At 33.6% G+C, this 20,537-nt stretch overlaps 1 protein-coding gene across 6 annotated transcripts in view; it reads left to right on the plus strand.

The window, feature by feature from the left end:
- kis (chromodomain helicase DNA binding protein kismet) overlaps positions 1 to 20,537 on the plus strand; it is a 92,317-nt gene that overhangs the window by 62,494 nt on the left and 9,286 nt on the right. For all 6 annotated transcript variants that reach the window (XM_089245579.1, XM_089245570.1, XM_089245598.1 and 3 more), the window contains 11 exons: positions 492 to 699; positions 1,073 to 1,197; positions 1,663 to 2,909; positions 4,046 to 4,171; positions 7,933 to 8,346; positions 8,454 to 8,523; positions 9,582 to 10,390; positions 10,814 to 10,961; positions 12,878 to 13,074; positions 15,247 to 15,378; positions 18,494 to 18,598. In XM_089245579.1, coding sequence (XP_089101705.1) covers positions 492 to 699; positions 1,073 to 1,197; positions 1,663 to 2,909; positions 4,046 to 4,171; positions 7,933 to 8,346; positions 8,454 to 8,523; positions 9,582 to 10,390; positions 10,814 to 10,961; positions 12,878 to 13,074; positions 15,247 to 15,378; positions 18,494 to 18,598 — 3,581 coding nt within the window. The remainder of the gene's footprint in view (positions 1 to 491; positions 700 to 1,072; positions 1,198 to 1,662; positions 2,910 to 4,045; positions 4,172 to 7,932; positions 8,347 to 8,453; positions 8,524 to 9,581; positions 10,391 to 10,813; positions 10,962 to 12,877; positions 13,075 to 15,246; positions 15,379 to 18,493; positions 18,599 to 20,537) is intronic.

Here is a 20,537-nt window from a genome sequence, read left to right on the forward strand (position 1 = left end):
TAACAAATGTTGCCCAAATCAAACAAGGGCCCTAAACATTGAATGTTTTATCAATACACATATGAATATAATTTTTTTCTCAATTTGTTCTTTTATTAAAATAAAAGCAGTCCTGAATAATGCTTGGATTTGCCTCTGAACTCGTTAAGACAGTTGTGATTATGTGATGCTCGACAGACAAGGCTTATAGACTAGTTCCTAGGCTTTGGTATATTTAATACTCATTTTGAATTCTAATAAGTCAATACTTGTATTGCAAGAAATTGCTAGCTTAAGTCAAAATCTGTTGAAACGTTTTCAAAATTTTTGCTCATTTTACGAGACATCACTTGTTAATCAAGTCAAAATTTGTTTAAAAATTTTCACACTTTTGCAAAACACTTGTAATCCAAAGTGTTACTGTATTTATTTTTGAAAAAAAAAAAAATCTTTATAAGACGATTATTGTAATAACATGATTATCTCACCAGTTTAATATAATTTTATTGCAGAGCAACTGTCTTTTGTTGTGGATCCTATATCGGAAGAAAGAGCTAGCCGATGTTTGCAAAGGGTAGATCTTCTACATAAAATTCGAGAAGAAATACTTATCCACCCTGAGCTAGATGAGAGATTGAAACTTTGTCAGCCATCTATGGATTTACCAGATTGGTGGATATGTGGTAAACATGACAAAGATCTTCTCTTAGGCGCAGCCAGGTCTGAAAAACAATTTTTCATATGCTTTTTTAAAAATAATAAATGTTTATCTTTATGAAAAGTAATTTGAATAGGTTTTGTAAATACCAAATTTGTTAAAGTGATTTATCAGACTTTTCTATATTGTGCAGCATTCATTTGAATTCTGTTTTTCTATAATGTGATGCTTTGTTGTCTTCACACGAAATATTTGGTGAATTAATCATTTCAACACACTCATACTAATACATTTCTGACCCCCCTTTGTTGCATTATTTGTCATTATAAACTTGTAATAAAACAGTAGTACCAGTGATTTATACTGTCACTTAAAGGGTTAAAAATATATAACAAACATTCAGAATAGATTAATAATATTTGTCTGTCTTTCCAGGCATGGATTGAGTAGAATGGATTACCATCTGTTGCACGATAACACTTTGTCATTCGCAGAAATTTTAAAGAATCATCCTCAAGCCAAAATTGTTCAAATGGGTAGTCATTTTCCTACACCTCTAGGTAAGAGTTTTGGCTAATGACAATTCTAAAAAGATTTTAATTGTTAATTCCAGATTTTTGTGTTTTTAACCTCCTAACTAACCTAACTAAATTTCTTTTTTGCTAATAATGAAAAACTTATGTCAAACTTAAATGATTTAATCATTAAAATCTATAATAAAATCAACAACAATGCAATATCATTATAAAAATCTCATTTTATTTTTCTGCTGTATATTGTGTTTTTGATGGTTACTATAGCAGTTTCTTTTCTTGCTTTCTTTTACTTCAATTGTAGTTCTTTTTAACTAACTTGGTGTGTATAGGACTTTTAACTAACTTGGTGTGTATAGGACTTTTAACTGGCTTGTGTATATAGTTATATAGTTTGCCATTACCATACATTGAGCTAGAATTGTAACTTTCTAATTTCACTGAATAAATTGAATATGTATATATATTTATATATTCAAATTGATTTTGCAGGTTGTTCAAGTCCGATTACTACTTTGCCAGATGCTTTGGGCAAAGACACCAGCATGGTAGTTTTGCCTGAATCTTTTAAAGATGGAATTAAGGCATCCGTAAAAGATGTTTCAATCAGTTGTGGGACAGTGAAAGAAGAAATCCATTCAGAGTCAGAGAAGGCTGAGGAAATTCATCTGGAAGTAGGGGAAATGATTCCAATCAAAAAATCTGAATTTACAGAGAAGAAATGTGATAAAATGATTGGTGAATGTTCAGTTAAACAAGAAGACAGTCTTGATATTAAAGAATGTAAAGAAAAGACTGAAGGCATCAAGGAAGAAAAAACGAGTACAGATATTGAACATGAGAAAAAGAGTGTTGATATCGAAGAACATGACAAGAGCAAAGATGACAAATATGAAAAAATCGATCAACAGGAGGAAAATAATGGAGATCAAGAAGAGCTTAAAGGAAAGAGTGAAGATGCCAAAGAGTATGAAGAAAAGAGTACAGATATCACAGATCATGATAAAGAGAGTACTTTAGTTGAAGAAACGAGTGTAAATGTTGAAGAAAATAAAAAGGCTAGAACTAAGAATGAAAATCAAGAACAGAGCATAGATATTGAAGAAAAGGAGAAGAGTGCGGATATTAAAATGGAGGTTGATGAGGAACAAAATAATCCTATCAAAAGTAATATAGCTACTGATGATGAAGAAAAAGCTGTAGATGATACTCTTGAAAGCTCAAGAAATGAGACAAGTATGGAAGTAGATGAGAGAACTGATTCCACAGATCCAGATAGAATAAATAAAGTAGATTACTTAGGGGATAAGAAGGAAGACAAAAGTGTTCCTGATCCAGATGTCAAAATAGATGAAGACAAGGATGAGGAGACTGATATAGAAATGGACATAAAAAAAGATGATGATGAATCAGAGAAAGAGTCTGCACCAGTTCCAGTGATTACTAGTGTTGATGTGGTGAAGTATATAGAGTCGAAAACTCCCAAACCTTCCTTCGTAGAAGAGCAGGAGAAACACAGTCTCAAAATTGAATCTGAAACAGAACAAGAAGGCAAGACTGGTGGTGAGGAAACAGACAAAGAGGATAAATCAGATATTGAGCGGAAGATACCAGAATTTGCAGCTCCTACTCTGGATAGCATTAGTAAAGCCATTGCAAAGACTGAAGTGAAAGTGGAACGAAGCGAGAGTGTTATCAAAGAGGTGAAGGAAGAAATGCATAATGTTGAAGATTCTTTGGTAAGCATAAGTTGTTGCATACATTGATTGGTAGTAAACTAGATTCTGCATTATTGACAGCTGAGAGTCACTAATCTGTTCTTTTATAGCAAGTGTTACAAATACAAAGGCCACAGCAGGCAAATTGCCTAACTATTTGGCTGAAACATAGATGTTAGGCAGTAAACAGTTATATTTAACATTAACCATCTTTTTTTTTCTCCATGAAAAAAAATATGTAGGCAGTGCCAGGCATAGTTATAAAGCCATCCTGGCTAAAATCATAGTTATAAAGCCATCCTGGCTATGTTGATGCAGTACATCAAAAGTTTGAAGGATATGCAATCAAACATGGTTAATTCGAAATCCAAAGTCACTGGAAAAAAGTTTGAATCATCCAAAATTCAAATTATCAAATTAATCTATCCTTGATCCACAAAATGATTACAAATTGCAACTTAAACATCAACATTCACGTAGGATAATAATTTTCTATCATTAAAATTTTGTCAGTTGTAAATTGTTACCCAAATTTTGATAATTTATAATTATACAATAATTTATCTTAGCTGCCAAGTTGTTCCACTGTTCTGGAATCAGCATCACTACAGAATTTCTTAACCATCAAGTTCAAAGCCTGATTTACAGAAACAGTTCATGATCATCAGTTATGAAACTGTTTCCCAATTTTGCGTATCATTCTCATGGTATCAAGGAAATATACATTTCATTAACGTATTACAATTTGTACTTTCCATACTGAAAAAGATTCAATTTTGAATGGTATACTTTGATCTGTAGGTTGAATAACATAATCGGTATCAAGTGGTGTATGTTCTCGATGCACTCCATCTGAACAATGTTAAAATGGGCATTAAATTATCAAAAAGAGAAAGAGAGAAAAAACAGAATTTTGTTTTTTCTGAAAATTCTGTCTTTAAATTTGTCTTTAAAGTTTTGTTGTTTTCAACTTGATCGAGAAAAGCGAAGTTTGGCTTCTTGTAGAATTTTTCGAAATTAAATTTGAAGCTAAATGCATGCACTCGCACGCACACACACACAAATCATGATTTTTTTCCCCTCCAACTTCAAATCACTTTCTTTATTAATAGGGGCAAAAGCTTACCATATCTCTGATAACATAAAATTTATTTCAGGAATGTGTTTCTCAAACTGATGAGATCATGAATCATGCTGGTTTCAATCTGGACACAGAACTGGGTGAGCCCACAGTAGCTCAACTGCTCGCTATGACTTCGGGGAACACTGTGAGATGGCCAAAGGTGAGCTGTGGATGTCTTTTTCATTTTTATCTTTGTTTTTAATGTAGTAAAGCAGCGGTTCTTAACCTTTTTAGATTCACAGCCTTTTTTGGTAAAAAATTCTTATGGCGGGAGCCCTGTGGGCCTATTTTTTGTTTATTCATCAAAGATACTGATTTAATTTTATTATTTAAAAATATTTATAATTATTTTTTCAAATGTAGTTTTTTTTAATTTTTTCGAGTGGCTGCAGAGCCCCTGGAGAGTGCACACAGAGCACAAGTTGAGAACCGCTGTAGTAGAGATATCCAGTAGATTTTTATAGAAGTCAGTTAATTTGGTTTATTGGGTAGTGTATGCAGTTATACTATTCGTTTAATTTACTATACACTAATTTTTTGGTAAATGTTCAAAAATAAAATGAAATCTTTTGCTTAAAAGAATATGCAGGGGTGACAAAAAGCTTCTCATTTTAGGGAGTAGAAAAACAGATTTTCTAAAATGCAGAATTACAATTGAACCCTGTTTATATGGTTAATTCAGGTCAACCTGATCAGGAGCACACACACTTGATGCCACAAATTTTAAAACAGTAATAAAAAGTTGACATTACGTCATATTTACTTACGTTGTGTTGCTGTTACATACTTGCCAACTATTATAGAATGTCCATAGTTTTATATATTTTCTGCCATAAAATACGGAATTGCAGTGAATCGCAAAAAGCTATGGAAGTCTGTTTTTTTCAAAAATATTTGTTTTTTTATTGGAGATTTTTCTGTATTATCCTATCATTCCTATTGGTTACAAAATGGTGTCACAGTGGTACTGCATCTCCAAAGAAGAAATATCGAGCTGAATTTGAAATGAAGTGAATCAATCTTGTTGTTGATAGTTGTTGTAAAGGTTTGTTTTGTTTGATTGTCCGGACAATCTGCAAGGTGATCCTCCAGGTGGCCTTTGAGTCTTGTATTAAAAACATTTTAATTGCTGAATTGTAGAAAAAAAAAAAACAAATGAGTAGAAGTTTAATAATTTATCAAGTTTCTTCATAATATTTTTCATGGATAACTTTCGTACAAGGAAGAGGGATTTCGATGACGCAGCAGAGATAGCTTGTGTTCCAAAAAATCTAAGAACTTTCCTGATTTTGTGAGAAATATTCACGGCAAACAGGACCAAAGTTAAACAAAAGACTACTTTTAAAATGTTCGTCAGAGCTGGGTAAATGCCCGATATAGTCAAGTTGAAGAAAATAAAATTGATATGAATTTTTAAAAATGTTATGGGGGATTTGGGGGGGGGGCCCTCCTGTCTGTGAGCATTGCCACTACGGAGGAGAGGCTTGGTTCCAAAGTTCACATGCATGCTGTTACAACTTACTTCTGACGATGATTGAAAAAATATATAACCTTAAAAATAAAATCAGAATGCATGGAAAGTTGATAGAATTTTTATTGGGCATTTCGATTTAGTATGTCGATGCTTTCATTAAGTTCTGTCAAAATCGTCTTTTTTTTGCCAACTCAAAACCGCTTTATTTTCAAATGACCCACTATTCTTACTTTGTCAAGTACTACAAACTTTAAACCTGATGAAATAACTTTGTTTCTCTACTGAAATCTAAGTATTAGGACAGCATAATGGTGGCCATAGAAACTTTCCCAGGCACAAAATGGCTTTTTACTTACTGTACTCAAAAAGGAACAGATTCCAGTTTCCTTTTTTGTTTATCCCTAAAGAAGAGTTGAAGGTCACAGATCCTGGAAAGCAGAATCTGATCAGTCAGCGATAAGAAATAAGAAAAAAAAGATACAGTGATACCTCGGTTTTTATTGATAATCTGAAAACAATCGGTGAAATCCAAAACCGATGAAAATAGAGGTAATTATTTCCATATGAATCTGTAAATCCAATTAATTCATTCTAGAAACTTCAAAATGATACCAAAAACACAACTTATAGAGAATAAATATAGTGTTTAATACTAAGAACAATAAGAAATTAATATAAAATGAGTATAAAAGACTAATGTAAAGAATAAAATGAACATTTAATATGCATTTGAATTTTTATACCTTTCTGAAGACTCTTCGTGGCATATGGAGGAGGGCGGGAGAGAGAGGTGCAGATAGCATTGTTCGAAAGGGGAATCCCCCTCCTTAAAACCTTTAGGTATCAAGGCACTGTCTACGGTTACTTCCCTTCTTGGTCTTTTGGCACTAGGACCAGCTTCAGAGTCAGTGGACACATGTCGTACAAGAAAACCTGTCCACAGGATGGGTGGGGTTCTGTTTTTTCTACCTCTTTAAGATTTGCCTAAAATGAGTTGCCATTAGCATTAAACAAGTTGCAGCCTTCTTGAAAGGGCTGTCGGCTCTGGAAACTTTCTTTAGTCAAATGGAATTGTTTGGCTAGACATGAGGGGTGATACTCAGACAATGAGAAACAACGCCACACTGAACAGGAGAACGAAAATTAGCAACGAGGTCACGTGAGCAAGGCAACGAAACCATAGGCCAATGAAAACCAAGGCATTTTTTATGAAAACTGAAACCGATGGTAACCAAGGTATTACTGTATTTTGAAAATAATTATTAATTAACTATTAAGAAGTATCAAGGATTATAATTTGTTAAATAGGGGTGTAATCTTTATTTTAGTCAGAATTTTAGAAGGAAAAAAATCATTAAATCGAGGAATTTGTTAAATCACAGTTATATCTGGGTAGGACTGTATTTATGAATACTGCCTTAGTGGTTTAATGCAGTATTTTTCATTTAAGATACTGGAGATAAGTTGATAGGGATGAATTAATGGAACATCAATCCGCTTATCCAAATGTGTTGCATCCAACATTTTTGGAATCATTTCAGCAAAGTCCTTCCATATTCTTGAAAGGCGTAAACCTTTTATATTTTCGATTCACATTTAAAAAGGATCTTGAGCAAATAGTTTCCCGAATCGTTTCAAATCATTGGTAGGGTGTCTCAGAGGAATTTTTTAAGGTTCAGATTTCTTTTTGCTTCATTGGTTTTTCTTTTAAATCTAAAACGTTCACTTCAGAATCTTTGAAAAATCACACACAATCATAAAATTGGGATTTTGACATGATCAGATGTGCAACAAAAGATTTGCAAGCATAGGTGGCTAAGATGATTGTCAAAGGTCATTGTTATATAGCTTCTCCAACTTTAAGGCGCAAATAAAAGCTAATCTCCTATTTGAAAAAGTCTCTTCACAAAGAGCAGAGACACCTTCAACACTACACTTATATAATAAATGCCTTGTAAACAAAAAATTCAGCTGGAATTAAGAACACTTTGAGCTAAGGAAAAATTTCAATACTTGAATAATGCCAAATATTCTGAATGGACATTAAAACTTTGATTTCAACCAGGGATCCTTGGAGAGATTTCAAAGGGTCTGTGATCTTTGATGAGAAAACTGTTAACTCACTGTTTTTACATTGCTTATTAGTCCGCAAATGAATCTGTGGCCTTTATTTTATTGTTACATGGGGTCCATGAAAATCAAAAGGTTAAAAACCCCCGACTTGAAGAGATATTCGACTCTTTATTATCTGTTTTAAATGTAATTTATAAACTGTCAATTATTTATTTATTTTAATCATTGCAAACTATAGTTTCATATACACATTATAAAAATAGTCATGTGGATGAATAATTATATTAAATCTATGATTGCAATAAAATAGGTTATAATTTGTATACAAATCTATATACATGCAGTGACTTTTTTTCTTCTTCAATCCAATGCAGGACAAAGTGTTGCAGATACGCTTGGAACATATTGTACAGGCCATTGAAAAGAATGAATGGCCAGTAATCCGACCAATATTCTTGCCTGCTTTCCCTAGTGTAGGAATGCAGACATCTTCCGTATCAGTAGTTCCTCCACCGCCACCTCCTTCGGTACCTCTTCCTAGCACACCCAGTACTTCTGTCACAGCCAGTCCATCTCCACACAGGTCATCACCAGCACCCAGTGTGACGAGTCGTGAGGGACACAGCAGAGAACCAACACCCTTAGCTACTCCAGAGTCTCCGCCCATGAGAGATACTGTTATCCCAGATATACAGCTGTCGCCTGCAGAGTTTGAGCTCAGAAACAGGAGTCCAATGCCTCAAGTTTTGCCTCAACTTCCTCAACCATCTCCTCTTCCTGTTAGTCCGGTAAGTTTTAAATTATAATTTTTTTTTAAATTTTAGTAGCAAAACAATTATTTCATTAAACTACTTATTACTTTTTTTACATAACTAGTAAAAATCGTTTTACGCAGGCTGGAAGTGATTTCACCAAGCATAGGCGAAGACGAAGGAGGAGAAGATTTGAAATTGAAGCAGAAAGAGGTATGTATTATTTTCAGATTTCTTAATTAAATGGTTATGAATTTTTTTGGCAAATATAAATGCTTAGAAAAGAAAAATATAGGGGTTTTTTTTGTGCACATAATTTATGATTGGATGACTGAGTGCCCAAAAACTCTGCCGCTGGACTTATCCCATTGCTGAGATCTATTCTAGCCTATCTATTTCTATTGCTATTACATTAGAAGCAATCAGAGGGCCCATGTCATGTCATCAGTTATCTTATACACGCAATACTAGACACATAGAATATGTAAGAATTCTCATTTGTATAATATAAAATGAAGACTGGAATTAAAAAAGGCTAAGTGCCAAAATGTAAATTTAGGGGAGAAGTGATGTAAAGGGAAACAATGTATTAAATTAGGAGATACATTAAATGCTACCTAGTGGGAGCTACAACTAGCCAACCAATTGTCAGGAAACTTTCAGCCTTATTTCATTGCATTGGCATTGGAAATTACATTTTTTTGAGGAAAAGAACAATTTTTGGTAAAATGGCAATTAGTCTTTAACTCCAGTCTTCAAATGTTCACCAGAGCGAGTTCTCTTGCTTAACATCTTTAGGTGAGCAAATAAGATTGATTGGTGGTGTTAATTTTTGAACAAGAAGCTAGTAATAGTTTGTTGGGTTGAGTTCACTTACTCTAGTGGATCAGGTGAAAATTAACAGATATAAATATTTTTTGGGGGGGGGGGGCAGCATATGCAATTAAGGACCACCCATGCCATCTTGCTTAGCATATGTAATTCTAGCAAAAAAAAAGGAAAAAAATTGTGAAAGCTCACTACAATAATAGCCTATTCAATATAACTATCTCTACAACAATATTTTGTTTTTCCTGTTTGGAAACGCTGATGGACTTTGTTAAACAACTACCTTTTGATATAATGATAATCCCTCTACAATGATTTTTTTTCAAACCACAGAGTATCATGTATCATCATATCAAGATTTCACTGTATTAGAAAAATTCATGCTCTGAATTGCTTTTATTGTTCTAGAATAATTTATTAAATTTCATCATTCTTATTTGTAGCAAAATTACGTCAGTTACTGTCACACAATATTCAGCAACAGCAGCATCACCATCAACAGCAGATGCAACACATGCAGCAGTTTTTGACTTCTTCTAATGCATCATCCATTCTTCGTGGAAAGATTTGGGATGATCACAATGAAGAAAAAGTTCCTGTACCGATTGTGCCACCAACACCATCATCGCTTGTTCATGCTTCATCAACAACTCTCCCTCCAGTGACAACATCTGCTGCATCTTCCGCCAGCATTCCACCTCCAGCCCACCAAAATTCTTCTCCACGGCTTTCAACGAGTCTCGGCTCTCTTGATTTGAGAGTGAAGTCGAGCGTCACACCCCCGATATCCTTTGCATCTCTTTTACAACCACCAAAGCCGCCTACTCCAGTGGTAGAAGATTTATCAAAAACTGTTGAGTCTCCATTGTCTCCAATAGATTTGAGTGCTTCAGGAGGGTCTTCTGTGCAAAGCCATGCTCAAGTGTCTGGTTCAACTTCCAGTAGTGCTACAAAATCAGGAAAGACCAAAGGGGAAGGGAAATCGTCTAGAGGTGGCAGTCGAATTGATGCCTTAGCACTCAACTTGCAAGCTCGCAAGCAGCAGCAGCTCATGCAAGAGCAGCATCATTCTGTTCCAGGTGACAGTCACCTATTAGAGCATGCAGAGAAAACTAAGGAGGCGAGTGAGCCTGAAGAGATGAGTTCTAACCGGAATACTTCACACCACCATCACCAATCGCATCATATTCCATCTTTGTTACCAGAGAAGAGAAATATAGAGGAAGAAGAAGCTAAACTCAGGAGAAAAAGGGTATATATTTTAAAAATGTTCTATTAACAAATGAATAATTTTTATAACAGACTATATAGAGTTTCTTCATTATTTGAGCAATGCAAAAAGTACAAATCAATTTGCATTTTCAGAAAACTTAAATTTACCAAAAATTAGAATGTCTCAATCCTAACAAAAAGTTATGAATCAAAGTTAACTTTTTAAAATAATTTTCTTATATTGAATTAAATTACTGAGGAAAGGTTAGTTATGGTAAAATCTAATAATGTAATGTCTAAATATTTTAAACTCGTTGCTTGCAGCTGCTTTAAAAATTGACTTTAAAAGTGTGTTCTGTCCATGCTTTGTTTGTTGATTTATTAATTGTAAGTTGAACAACCCTTAGGTTAGTTTAACACCATATTCTGTTCATTCGTAATGATGTAAAAAATTTTCTTTCAGTTGCAATTCAGTGAAGAAGCTGTGAGAAAGTCTCTGAATCGAGCTTTTGAAATGAATCGAACTGCTCCACCGGCTCATTCTTCCTTTTTCAATTCTGCTTTATCTTCTGGGTTGTCAAGCAGTAATAGTAGTAGAGGAATGCACATAGGTAAACATATAGAATGTTTTTATATTGTTATCATTTGTTTGGTATTATTTATAATTAGAATTTAGACATTTTTATTTTCACAAGGTAAGTGCTTGTGCAGAGTAAATGTTGCTTGAATTACGCATGCCTTAATTTTGTGGTGACCAGCTTTTGAATGTCTGAATGTCAAAATAGGGAGATCCAACAATTGAGCTAATCAAACCTTTGAACATGTGAATATGGGAGATTAATTTCAGTTAAGATGAATTGTGACAAAATATGTTTAGAATATGAATCCTTTATGAATGGATAAGCTCTGGTTTATAAATATTTAACATATTTAAGTAACAACTTGAATTATAGCTCAGCCGTTCCTGTGATTGGGTGTCCACACCCAAATTGTAGAATTACAGTAAAACCTCGATAAGTCATCACCGCAAGTTATCGAAAAATTATGACGGCTTAAGCGGAGTGCCGGCAGTTTCAATGTGCAATGTTGTGAAAATCGTATAAATTTAAAGTAATATGAAATTTATGAAAGTATGAATCAAAATAACAATATTAATAAAATTTATAGATCGTGAAAGAAAAAATAATATCAATTTTTTACCTTTTTTATCTCCAATTACTTAAATTACTGTGGTAAAATGTACTGTACACTTTGATTTATACTAGTAATTTTTAATTTAGACTAACAGAGCAACTGTTAGTCTAAAGATTTAAGTAGCTTTTCTTCATAATAGAACTTTCTATTGCACATTAATTTTACATAGACATCAAATTTAATTCTTCATCAGTAGTTCATGATACAACTGCAAAGTAATCTCAAACACTTTTGACTTAGTGGAGGGATCCTGGGCAGGGAAAAGTAAATGGAAGACTTCAACTTGGGAAAGAATGTCTAATTTTTTCAACAAAGATATTTTATTTAAATTTCAAGTCCTAAATTAGTGGAGAGCCCATGCTTTCTATGATTATTTATTATCCGTGCCCGTTGCACTTTGACTTGATTAATTTGATTCTTCGATTTACATAATTTTTGATTTCCTTGCACTCTTGCAATCTTTGACGTATCAATAAATTTTGGTTTTGCCGGAGATGCCCTGGTCCCTTCCCCCCACTGGGGGGGGGGGGGAGCGAAGTACTTACATTGCTTCTTGCGAACAGAGCCTGGGTGTCCCAACGTTCTAAAAAAAGATTTCATTATGCTATTGGTAGAGATCAATGAATTCTGGGACCCACTTATAGTGATGCAATATCTCTCAATTAACTAAAACATGTTTTCTTTTGGCAAAATTCGAGTTAAATAAATGTTCTTATATAAGCTATTTGCACAGTTCATGCTTCAATATTAGTTGTCAATGTGATTTAGGAAAATTTTCTGTCTTAGATATTATGATTGAAGTGTTCAGAATTTTCAATGGGATAAATAAAATGGACCATGAGCTATTTATGTACTGTCAATCGACTACTTTGTTAAGGGGGACATCAGTATCGATTGGTAAGGGATAATTCTAGGTTATGATGTTGCAGAGAGTTTTCCCTAATAAATGTAATAGCTTACCTCCTGGGGTCGTGAGTTTGAACACAATTGACATGTTTAAAAAGAACTGAGATAAACATATTGGGATAAATCGATGAGCAAGCTATCCTTACTTAGATAAGGCAACCATAATATTTTTTATGGGCAGTGTATTATATATTATTATTGAAATGTATGCTTTTATATTTGGTTGCTGTGTTTTAGTTATATTTGGCATCCATATTTTTTATGGGTATATTTTTTCAGCCACCTCATTGAGCAATTTGCCTGTTGTGGGCTTCGTATTTGTATAGATTATTAGTATTTCAATTTCATTGAAATTGTTTTGCTTAGTTTTTCCCAATATAATTTCTAGTTTTTTTTAAAATGTATTTCATTTTGAACTATCTTTCAGGATCAAAACACGAAGATCAGCAGCACTCATCTTCCACTTCTAGCAATCCCATCCTGGATCACTCTGCTGGTCTTATGCACCATGATTTCAAGAAATGGCTGGAGGAGCATCCTGAACTCTTAGCAACAAATCCAAACCTGGTGGCTGCTGCAGCTGCTGCCATGTCCTTCAACCCACTTCCTCCATTCCCATCCCATGTAAGAACTATCGACTATACAAACATTTCAGACATTAATTTTAATGTTTTTTGCTTAAAAATAATAAAAATCCATAAATTCTTTCATCAGGTTTTGACCCTTGTGTTTTTAATCTTTTTACTACATTGCATTCTATTGTTTCAAATACCGGAGTATTCAAATACTGATATTCAATTCACTGCTTCCAAAACGAACTTATGTGTAATGGTAAAATCTAGAATTTATGAAATAAGTTGTCCAAAATCCTGAATAGGAACATTTACGAGCATCATGACTATTAATTTCTTTCAGAACACATGGGCTGAATCATTCATAAAATTAACCCCAGAAATTTTTCTTTAGTTCCCCCTTTTTTCAGTGAAATGCATTTTTTCCTTCCCTAGCAAATATTCACTAAAAGTGGAAAATTCATGATCGTTGAGGAATCAGGGGAAAAAGATTATTCTAGTTAAATTTTTTTCAAATATATTTTTTGGTTTCTGAACAGTTTTTTGGGATGGTTTACTCGCTGGCTACATCCATGTAACTAAAGCCACATTTAAGGGGAATCAGGCAGGTCTGATGTCCCGGGCAATGGACCAGAGGGAATGCAAATTTCTTTTTTAACCTATTCCTCAACATTACAAGGGGGAGCAAAACAAATGCTTGCCCCAGCTGATCAAGCATCTAGTTGCGATCCTGGGTATAACAGTGGCAATGGAGTCAGTCAAGGGTGCTACGAATTTATGAGCAACCATTGTATTTTGCAGCACCATGCTGAGCATATCCAGAAAGGATTTATAAATAGAATTTTTGCACCAAATTGAAAGATGAGCACCGATGAGTCTAAGACTTAGATTGCACTATAAATGCTTGATAAAAGGTCTTTTACAAATCTTAGAGAAGCAACCAATCAGCCTATTTGTTACATTCGTTCCAATGTAGTGTGCGTGACACGGCTCCTAAAAGTGTCACCAGCATTTGATATATTAAATAAAAAATTGGAAAGTAATTCTCAAGTTTAATATCTTATCAAAAAAGAGCTATTGGGTATTTTATTATGGACAGGTAATATTAATGTCAGCAAAACTGTTAGTGAACTACATAGAATGCCAGATTATTGTAGGCATATACTTGTATCCAGTCCCATAGCTGCCAAGTCTCCCGAATTTTTCGGGAATCTCCCGAATTTTAGCTTCATCACTCGACCTCCCGAAACATTCTTAAATCTCCCGAATTTTTAAGAAAATCAAGAAAAATCCCTAATTGTCCCTAAACATTTCCTACTTCATTAAAAAAATCCCGCGTAGGAATTTTATTACCAAGGGTTTAACTTCCATGTTTGTAAAATCCCTATTTCAATTTAACTTCAGTTTTTGAGTAGGGATTTTATTCCCTACGCTTTAACTTTGATGTTTGGAAAATCCTTATTTTATTTGAAAAATCCCTATTTTATTTGGAAAAATCCCAATTGTATTTATTATTATTAGGGAGTGGTTTAAGCATAAAATATGGGTTTGCGCGAAAATCTCCCGAATTTTCATTTTCAAAAGTTGGCAGCTATGCCCGATCCCACTCAACATTTGCCACCATCTTGACAACATCTATAAAAATATTATTATTGTATCCCTTTCCCCACAATATTTCTGAGCTCATCCAATATTTTCAATAACTTCATGCCTTTGTATGTTGTACTTGATATCATTTCTAATTTGATGACATACTTGTCAATTTTTAATCCTCTCTCTACAAAATTATTCTAATGCACGACCTCTCAAGCAAAGACAAGCATGAAGAAAAGAGAAAAGATTTTGAGTGAAAAAAAAAATGTGTTTTTGCCTACTCTCACAAATTCCCAAGGTTACCTTCTTATCTCAAATCAATGCACACTTTGGCAAGCAAAATAATGATGGTTGTATTATTACTTGCATGGAACTTCTGATGTAATATTACGTCAGAAACATTGGAGAGGTTAATAATTGACTATAATATATGACCAGTTGGTAATATTGTTTAAAGTTATTTGTATTGAATACAGCATACCCTCAATTATCCAAAGTAATGGAGGGAAGGGGATCATGGTTAAGGAAATGGTTAACAAAAAGAATCTTGAGTTCTTACTGTAGCATATATGTATTTTACTTGAATATTACTGCCATATATTCAGACTTTTTGGTCTATTTCTCATTTCAGACTGAGTTATTGGAGTTGCCAGAAGGTAGAAGAAGAGGTCGAAGACCTCGACTTGATCCTTCAAGGTTAGACTACGATAAAGTAACCGGGGAGGAGAATGTATCTGTGATCAATAGGCTAACTGGAAAAAAGGTAATCAATAATTGTATATATTCACATAGTTGAATTTTATTTAGTTATATACTCAAAAGTGATTTTAAAATTGCAACATTGGAGAGGGCTGTTCAGATTGATTTTAAATTTGCAAGTTAAGTAGAACATACTGGAATTGACTAATAATTAGACTCTGAAAGAATACAGAGAGAGAGGGTGTGTGTACATCTTCACTCTGGAACGGAAAAAGTGACAGAACATGAAAATAGGCATTTAATTGGTTCCGCTATGCTGCACCATACATCCTTTTCCACAACTTTGGGCCACTCTAATGTTAATGATGCAATGGAGCAAAGAATGAAGCCACGGGATGACTGAATGAAGACAAATTGCCTTTTCAGATGGATCCAGGCTAAATTTATTGCACCCTGATGGTTGTACCCTGATGGTGTCACTATCCCGGATGCAACTAGAGTCACCGATTTGGGAATTCTCATTGACGAGCGACTTAAGTTTTCTGAACATTGTTCAGCGGTGGTCAAAAAAGCGAATAGAATGCTTGGTCTCATTTTCAAAAAGGTCTCTTCGCGTTCTCCTAAAGTCATTCTTCCGCTTTTTCGAGGCTTAGTTCGTCCTGGACTGGAGTATGCGGTAAGGTTTTGGAGACCATACCTACAGAGGGACATAGACTTGATTGAAGGGGTGCAGAGAAGAGCTACGCGTGTCCTTATTGGCACACAGGGCTTGAGTTATGAAGAGAGACTTCATTTTTTGAATATGTTTACATTGGATGAACGCAGGTGTCGAGGAGATATGATCGAAGTGTTCAAAATTTTCAATGGGATGGATAGGATGGACCATGAACTTTTAGTACACCGCCAATCAACCGCTTTTACAAGGGGACACCAGTATCGATTGGTGAGGGACAATGCAAGGTTATGGTGTCGCAGGGAATTTTTCTCTAATAGAGTTGTTAATAAATGGAATAGCTTACCCCCGGAGGTAGTAAATCGTAACACAATTGACACGTTTAAAAAGAAATACGATAAACATGTTGGGGTAAATCGAGAGGCTATCCATTCTTAGAATAAGACAACCATAAGTATTCTTTATGGGCATTGTATAATATTTTATCATGTGTATATATTGTTTATAATTTGTGTTAATTGCATTTTTAATTTGGTTGCTGTATTTTTGAAACATATGACATCCATATTTTTATGGGCATCTTTTTATCAGCCACCTCGTTGGGCATTTTGCCTGTTGTGGCGTTGTATTTGTATTTGTATAATTGTGAGAGTTATCTTGAAAGCTGTATTTTGAAGTGCCATACTGGCCATAAAATGCCTTATGCCATAATGTACACCCTATCATTCACAATCTCGTCTTGTATGGATCCCAGGTACATAAAATAGCCAGTGCCACATCTATCAGATAGTCATCCAAACTTGCTGATTTGATGCTATCTTGAGTGCAAGTCACTATCTCCTTGTGTTGGTGTGACAAAATACTAATTTTGAGGTTTTCTACATCAATGTTTGATTTGAATCATTTACAGTATTTCTTGTGTTATATGCAATCTGCCACATGAAACTTTTTTTTTGTTACTGGAGGAGTAGTTTTTGGTATAGCAATTTTGAATCATATTTGTATATTTAAATACCAGAGGTAAAGGACACCATGTCACAAAAAAAGAAATTTTATAGGAGAGCAGTTTGGAAGGGTTTTTTTTTTTTTTTTTTTTTGTTTATCTTTCTATACAGCTTGCTTATTTTATAAAGTTCTGGCTACCCAGTGCTTTTTTCAATTACTGGGATAATTAAAAAAGTGACAAACCATTGTAAAAACATGCATATCTGAACCGCGTTGCTAGGGAACCATGGTAACCAAAGTAAGCATTCCAAAAGTTATTGTTAATTTTCAGGAACCATTGTTGGCCGACAGTTTTTTTGCCCATTTCTGGTATTTATCTAGCTCTTACAAATTTTTAAAGTAGTTATCGTTCAAGTCAGGTCCCGTTCAGTATACATATAAAATTTGGTGACAGTAGATCTAAAATTGTAGATTTATATAGGGAGCACACACACATGCAGAAAATCAATTATATATATATATATAGATCTCTGTTATTTGTTAAAATTGGACTTAGGTCCTATACCTATTAAATACAACAAATTAATAGCGTTCCAATATTAACAAATAAGGACATAGTATCGCTTCCCTCCGACATAAAGTTGTATAATTTTTTTTAACAACAAACAACATTTCTTATTAGTAAGATATATTGAGTACATAGAGAGAGAAAATAAATTACCAAGGAGCCATGTAGCTCTTACTGGTGATAATAATCTACAATTTAGTATGATAATTGCAGCTTATAGGTAATAAGTAAGTAAAAAACATAACACGAGTAAGTAGGAATGGAAAAAAAAAACTACACGCAATATTAGTAAGTCATTGTGGCCAAAGTCACTTGGTGATGATATTTTAATCATATAAAATAAAATGAGAGAGAAAAAAGTTCAACTATACATATGTCCATATGTAATAAAAAGAAGGAAAGAGTTATTCTACAGGAGGAAAATTTTAACTTGAAAAAACACTTCAATATTATTGATTGAAAACAGGCAGCATTTAAGGTTCTTTTTGAAGGTTGGAAGTGAAGTGTTATTCTTAAGGAGTTGATTAGGTGAAGAGTTATAGAATTTTTGGACAAGATACGAAAAGTGTTTTTTACCAATCATTTCAGATTCTAAAAGTGATTGTGTAAATGATTTTATTATGAAAAATGATTTTCTACTTTATGAAGTTTAACTTTTATTTTGGAAGTCATCAGCAAAAAAATATTTTACGTATAATGGAGTTTTAATTATGTGATAATCATAAACACATGAATTTTCATGCCATAAAACTTTCATAGGTGTGGGTTTCATGCTGAAACTTGTTTGAGATCTTCCAAAAATCGTCATCAATTCACATGATGTTCCTGTTGATTTATTCAGTTCTGTTGTGTTACTGAGTATATAAAGATGCCATAGATATATCATTGAATTAGTTTTGTATTTATATTTGTTTTAATTCAGATGCTTCATAAAAGTTTTTGAATTTTTCATGTTTTTAAAATTTGGTTTTATACGCTCTCTTTTGTCAACAGATAACAGGAAGCAAAGCACCACCATTGAAACACCTTGCGGAATGGCTGGACAAAAATCCAATGTTTGATGTTGATCCTAAATGGGGACCTCTGGTTCGTGAAAAAGTAATGCCACTACTTTTCAATCATTATTCTGTAATTTAAATTATCTCATTATCTGGTTTTTTTTCTTTATATTCATTAAATTAGGCTGGTTTAAAGTAATTGAGAAATCATATTTTGTTTGATGTTTCATCTCTGATGTTGGGGGGGGGGGGGGATTTCAGTTTTAAGGAGGACATCGCCATCATTATTTTCATGATGAATCAAGAGAACAAGGGGACTAATACAACCATAGTAATAAAGCATGAAAATATATATGAACAGTATATTGGTTCCAGAAATATTTTGAAATGGTTCAAGGTATATATTCAAGATATTTTGAATGCTTTAATGCAGTGCAGGGAAAGGAGTGCACACATTTGAAGATTAAGTAGCTAGATTTTCATCAGTATATATATGCTACAGTAAATGTGATAAATTGGTTATTATGCATACTTGCCAATTGTCTTGGTAAGTTTTTTAAATTGATAATTTTTACCAGTGAATGTGCATAATACCCAAGTGTCATTGGTGAATTTGATAAATACCAAAAAAGTCATCACTTTTACCGATGATTATGCATAATAACCATGTGTAGATAGTAAATTAGATAATGGTGATAAATTTTAGTTATTTATCAGTGATTTTGCATAATGCCTTAGTGTAATTGGTGAATTTGATAAATATGAAAAATATTCCAAATTAGTCTAGTATGTGTGATGAATATAGTCGGACCCCGATATAATAAAAAATTTTATGATCGATCATACCATGATTATAATGATACAATTTATATCTATGAATTATCATGTATACTATATCATACAGTATGATTTATCATAGTTACCAACAACGCGACGGTTCGCTATTATGCATACTCGCCAGCAAAAGCGATAATATTTTCAGTACTTATTAAATTTACCAACGATGCTTGGGTACTATACATAATTGCTGATAAAATTGATAAATTTAGGGAAATTCATCAAACTTAACAAAATGCTCTGTCGGGGGGAAAAATAACCAGATTTACCTACCTCAACAAATATATTCTTTCAATGCTCATAGTTTGTGTATGTATTAAAAGTAGTAGCTCGTACTTGTTGTATTGTATTAGAAGGAATTTATGCTTCTTTTCGAGAGAAGACCATTCTAATTTTATATATCAAAATTTTATGTTACAAAAGTTGATGTGCATAACCAGGGTCGGAACTAGAGGGGGCAACTGACTCAGGTGACAAAATTTAGGGGGGTGGAACAAAAAACACAGTTGCAAAATTATATATTAAAAACTGATGGCAGATCTATACATAACAAGCATTACACAGAAACTAACTTCACTTTCGTGTTCACTACACACACATTCCAACATGTATCAATTTGTTAGAAGTTTTCGAGAGGATTATGAACAAGGTGCATGCACGGTTTGGTAGTTGTAAAATTATTAAATTTAAAGTTGTGGGGGCGGCAAAAATCCTAGTTATATGGCCCTGTGCATAACCAAGAACTTATTAAATTGATAAAATAAAGAAAAATATGCAAACAGAGAACTAATATAAATCAGAATTTTTGTAATTTAAAAAATTTATTTGTTGTACAATTTTTCTCCTTTGAAATGGTATAGCACAGTGATAGGCAAACTATGCCTCACTTAGAAGTTTTATCTGGCCCACTCCTAAAAATGTTTGCCTATCACTGGTTTAGCCAAAAGTGAAGTTTCTAAACCCATTTTCATCATTAAACATCATAAATCTATGAATCTTGGGTGTGCAGAATAATTCTCTTTTAAAATACTTGGAAACTTGTTTCCTCATTGATGTTTAGTGACGCAAGACAGTTAACCTTTTGACTCGACATAGGACAGCACCTGGAAATAATAATGATACTTCATTGTTATAATGCCCCCCATGTGAATTCAGCTTCTCAGCAGAACTCATAAGCTGTGCGTGTGTGCGTCCAACAAAGT

Source organism: Pholcus phalangioides, unplaced genomic scaffold, assembly GCF_987345545.1.
Source record: "Pholcus phalangioides strain wild (caught in Gottingen) unplaced genomic scaffold, Ppha-v1.0 ptg000001l_1, whole genome shotgun sequence".
Taxonomy (NCBI): domain Eukaryota; kingdom Metazoa; phylum Arthropoda; class Arachnida; order Araneae; family Pholcidae; genus Pholcus; species Pholcus phalangioides.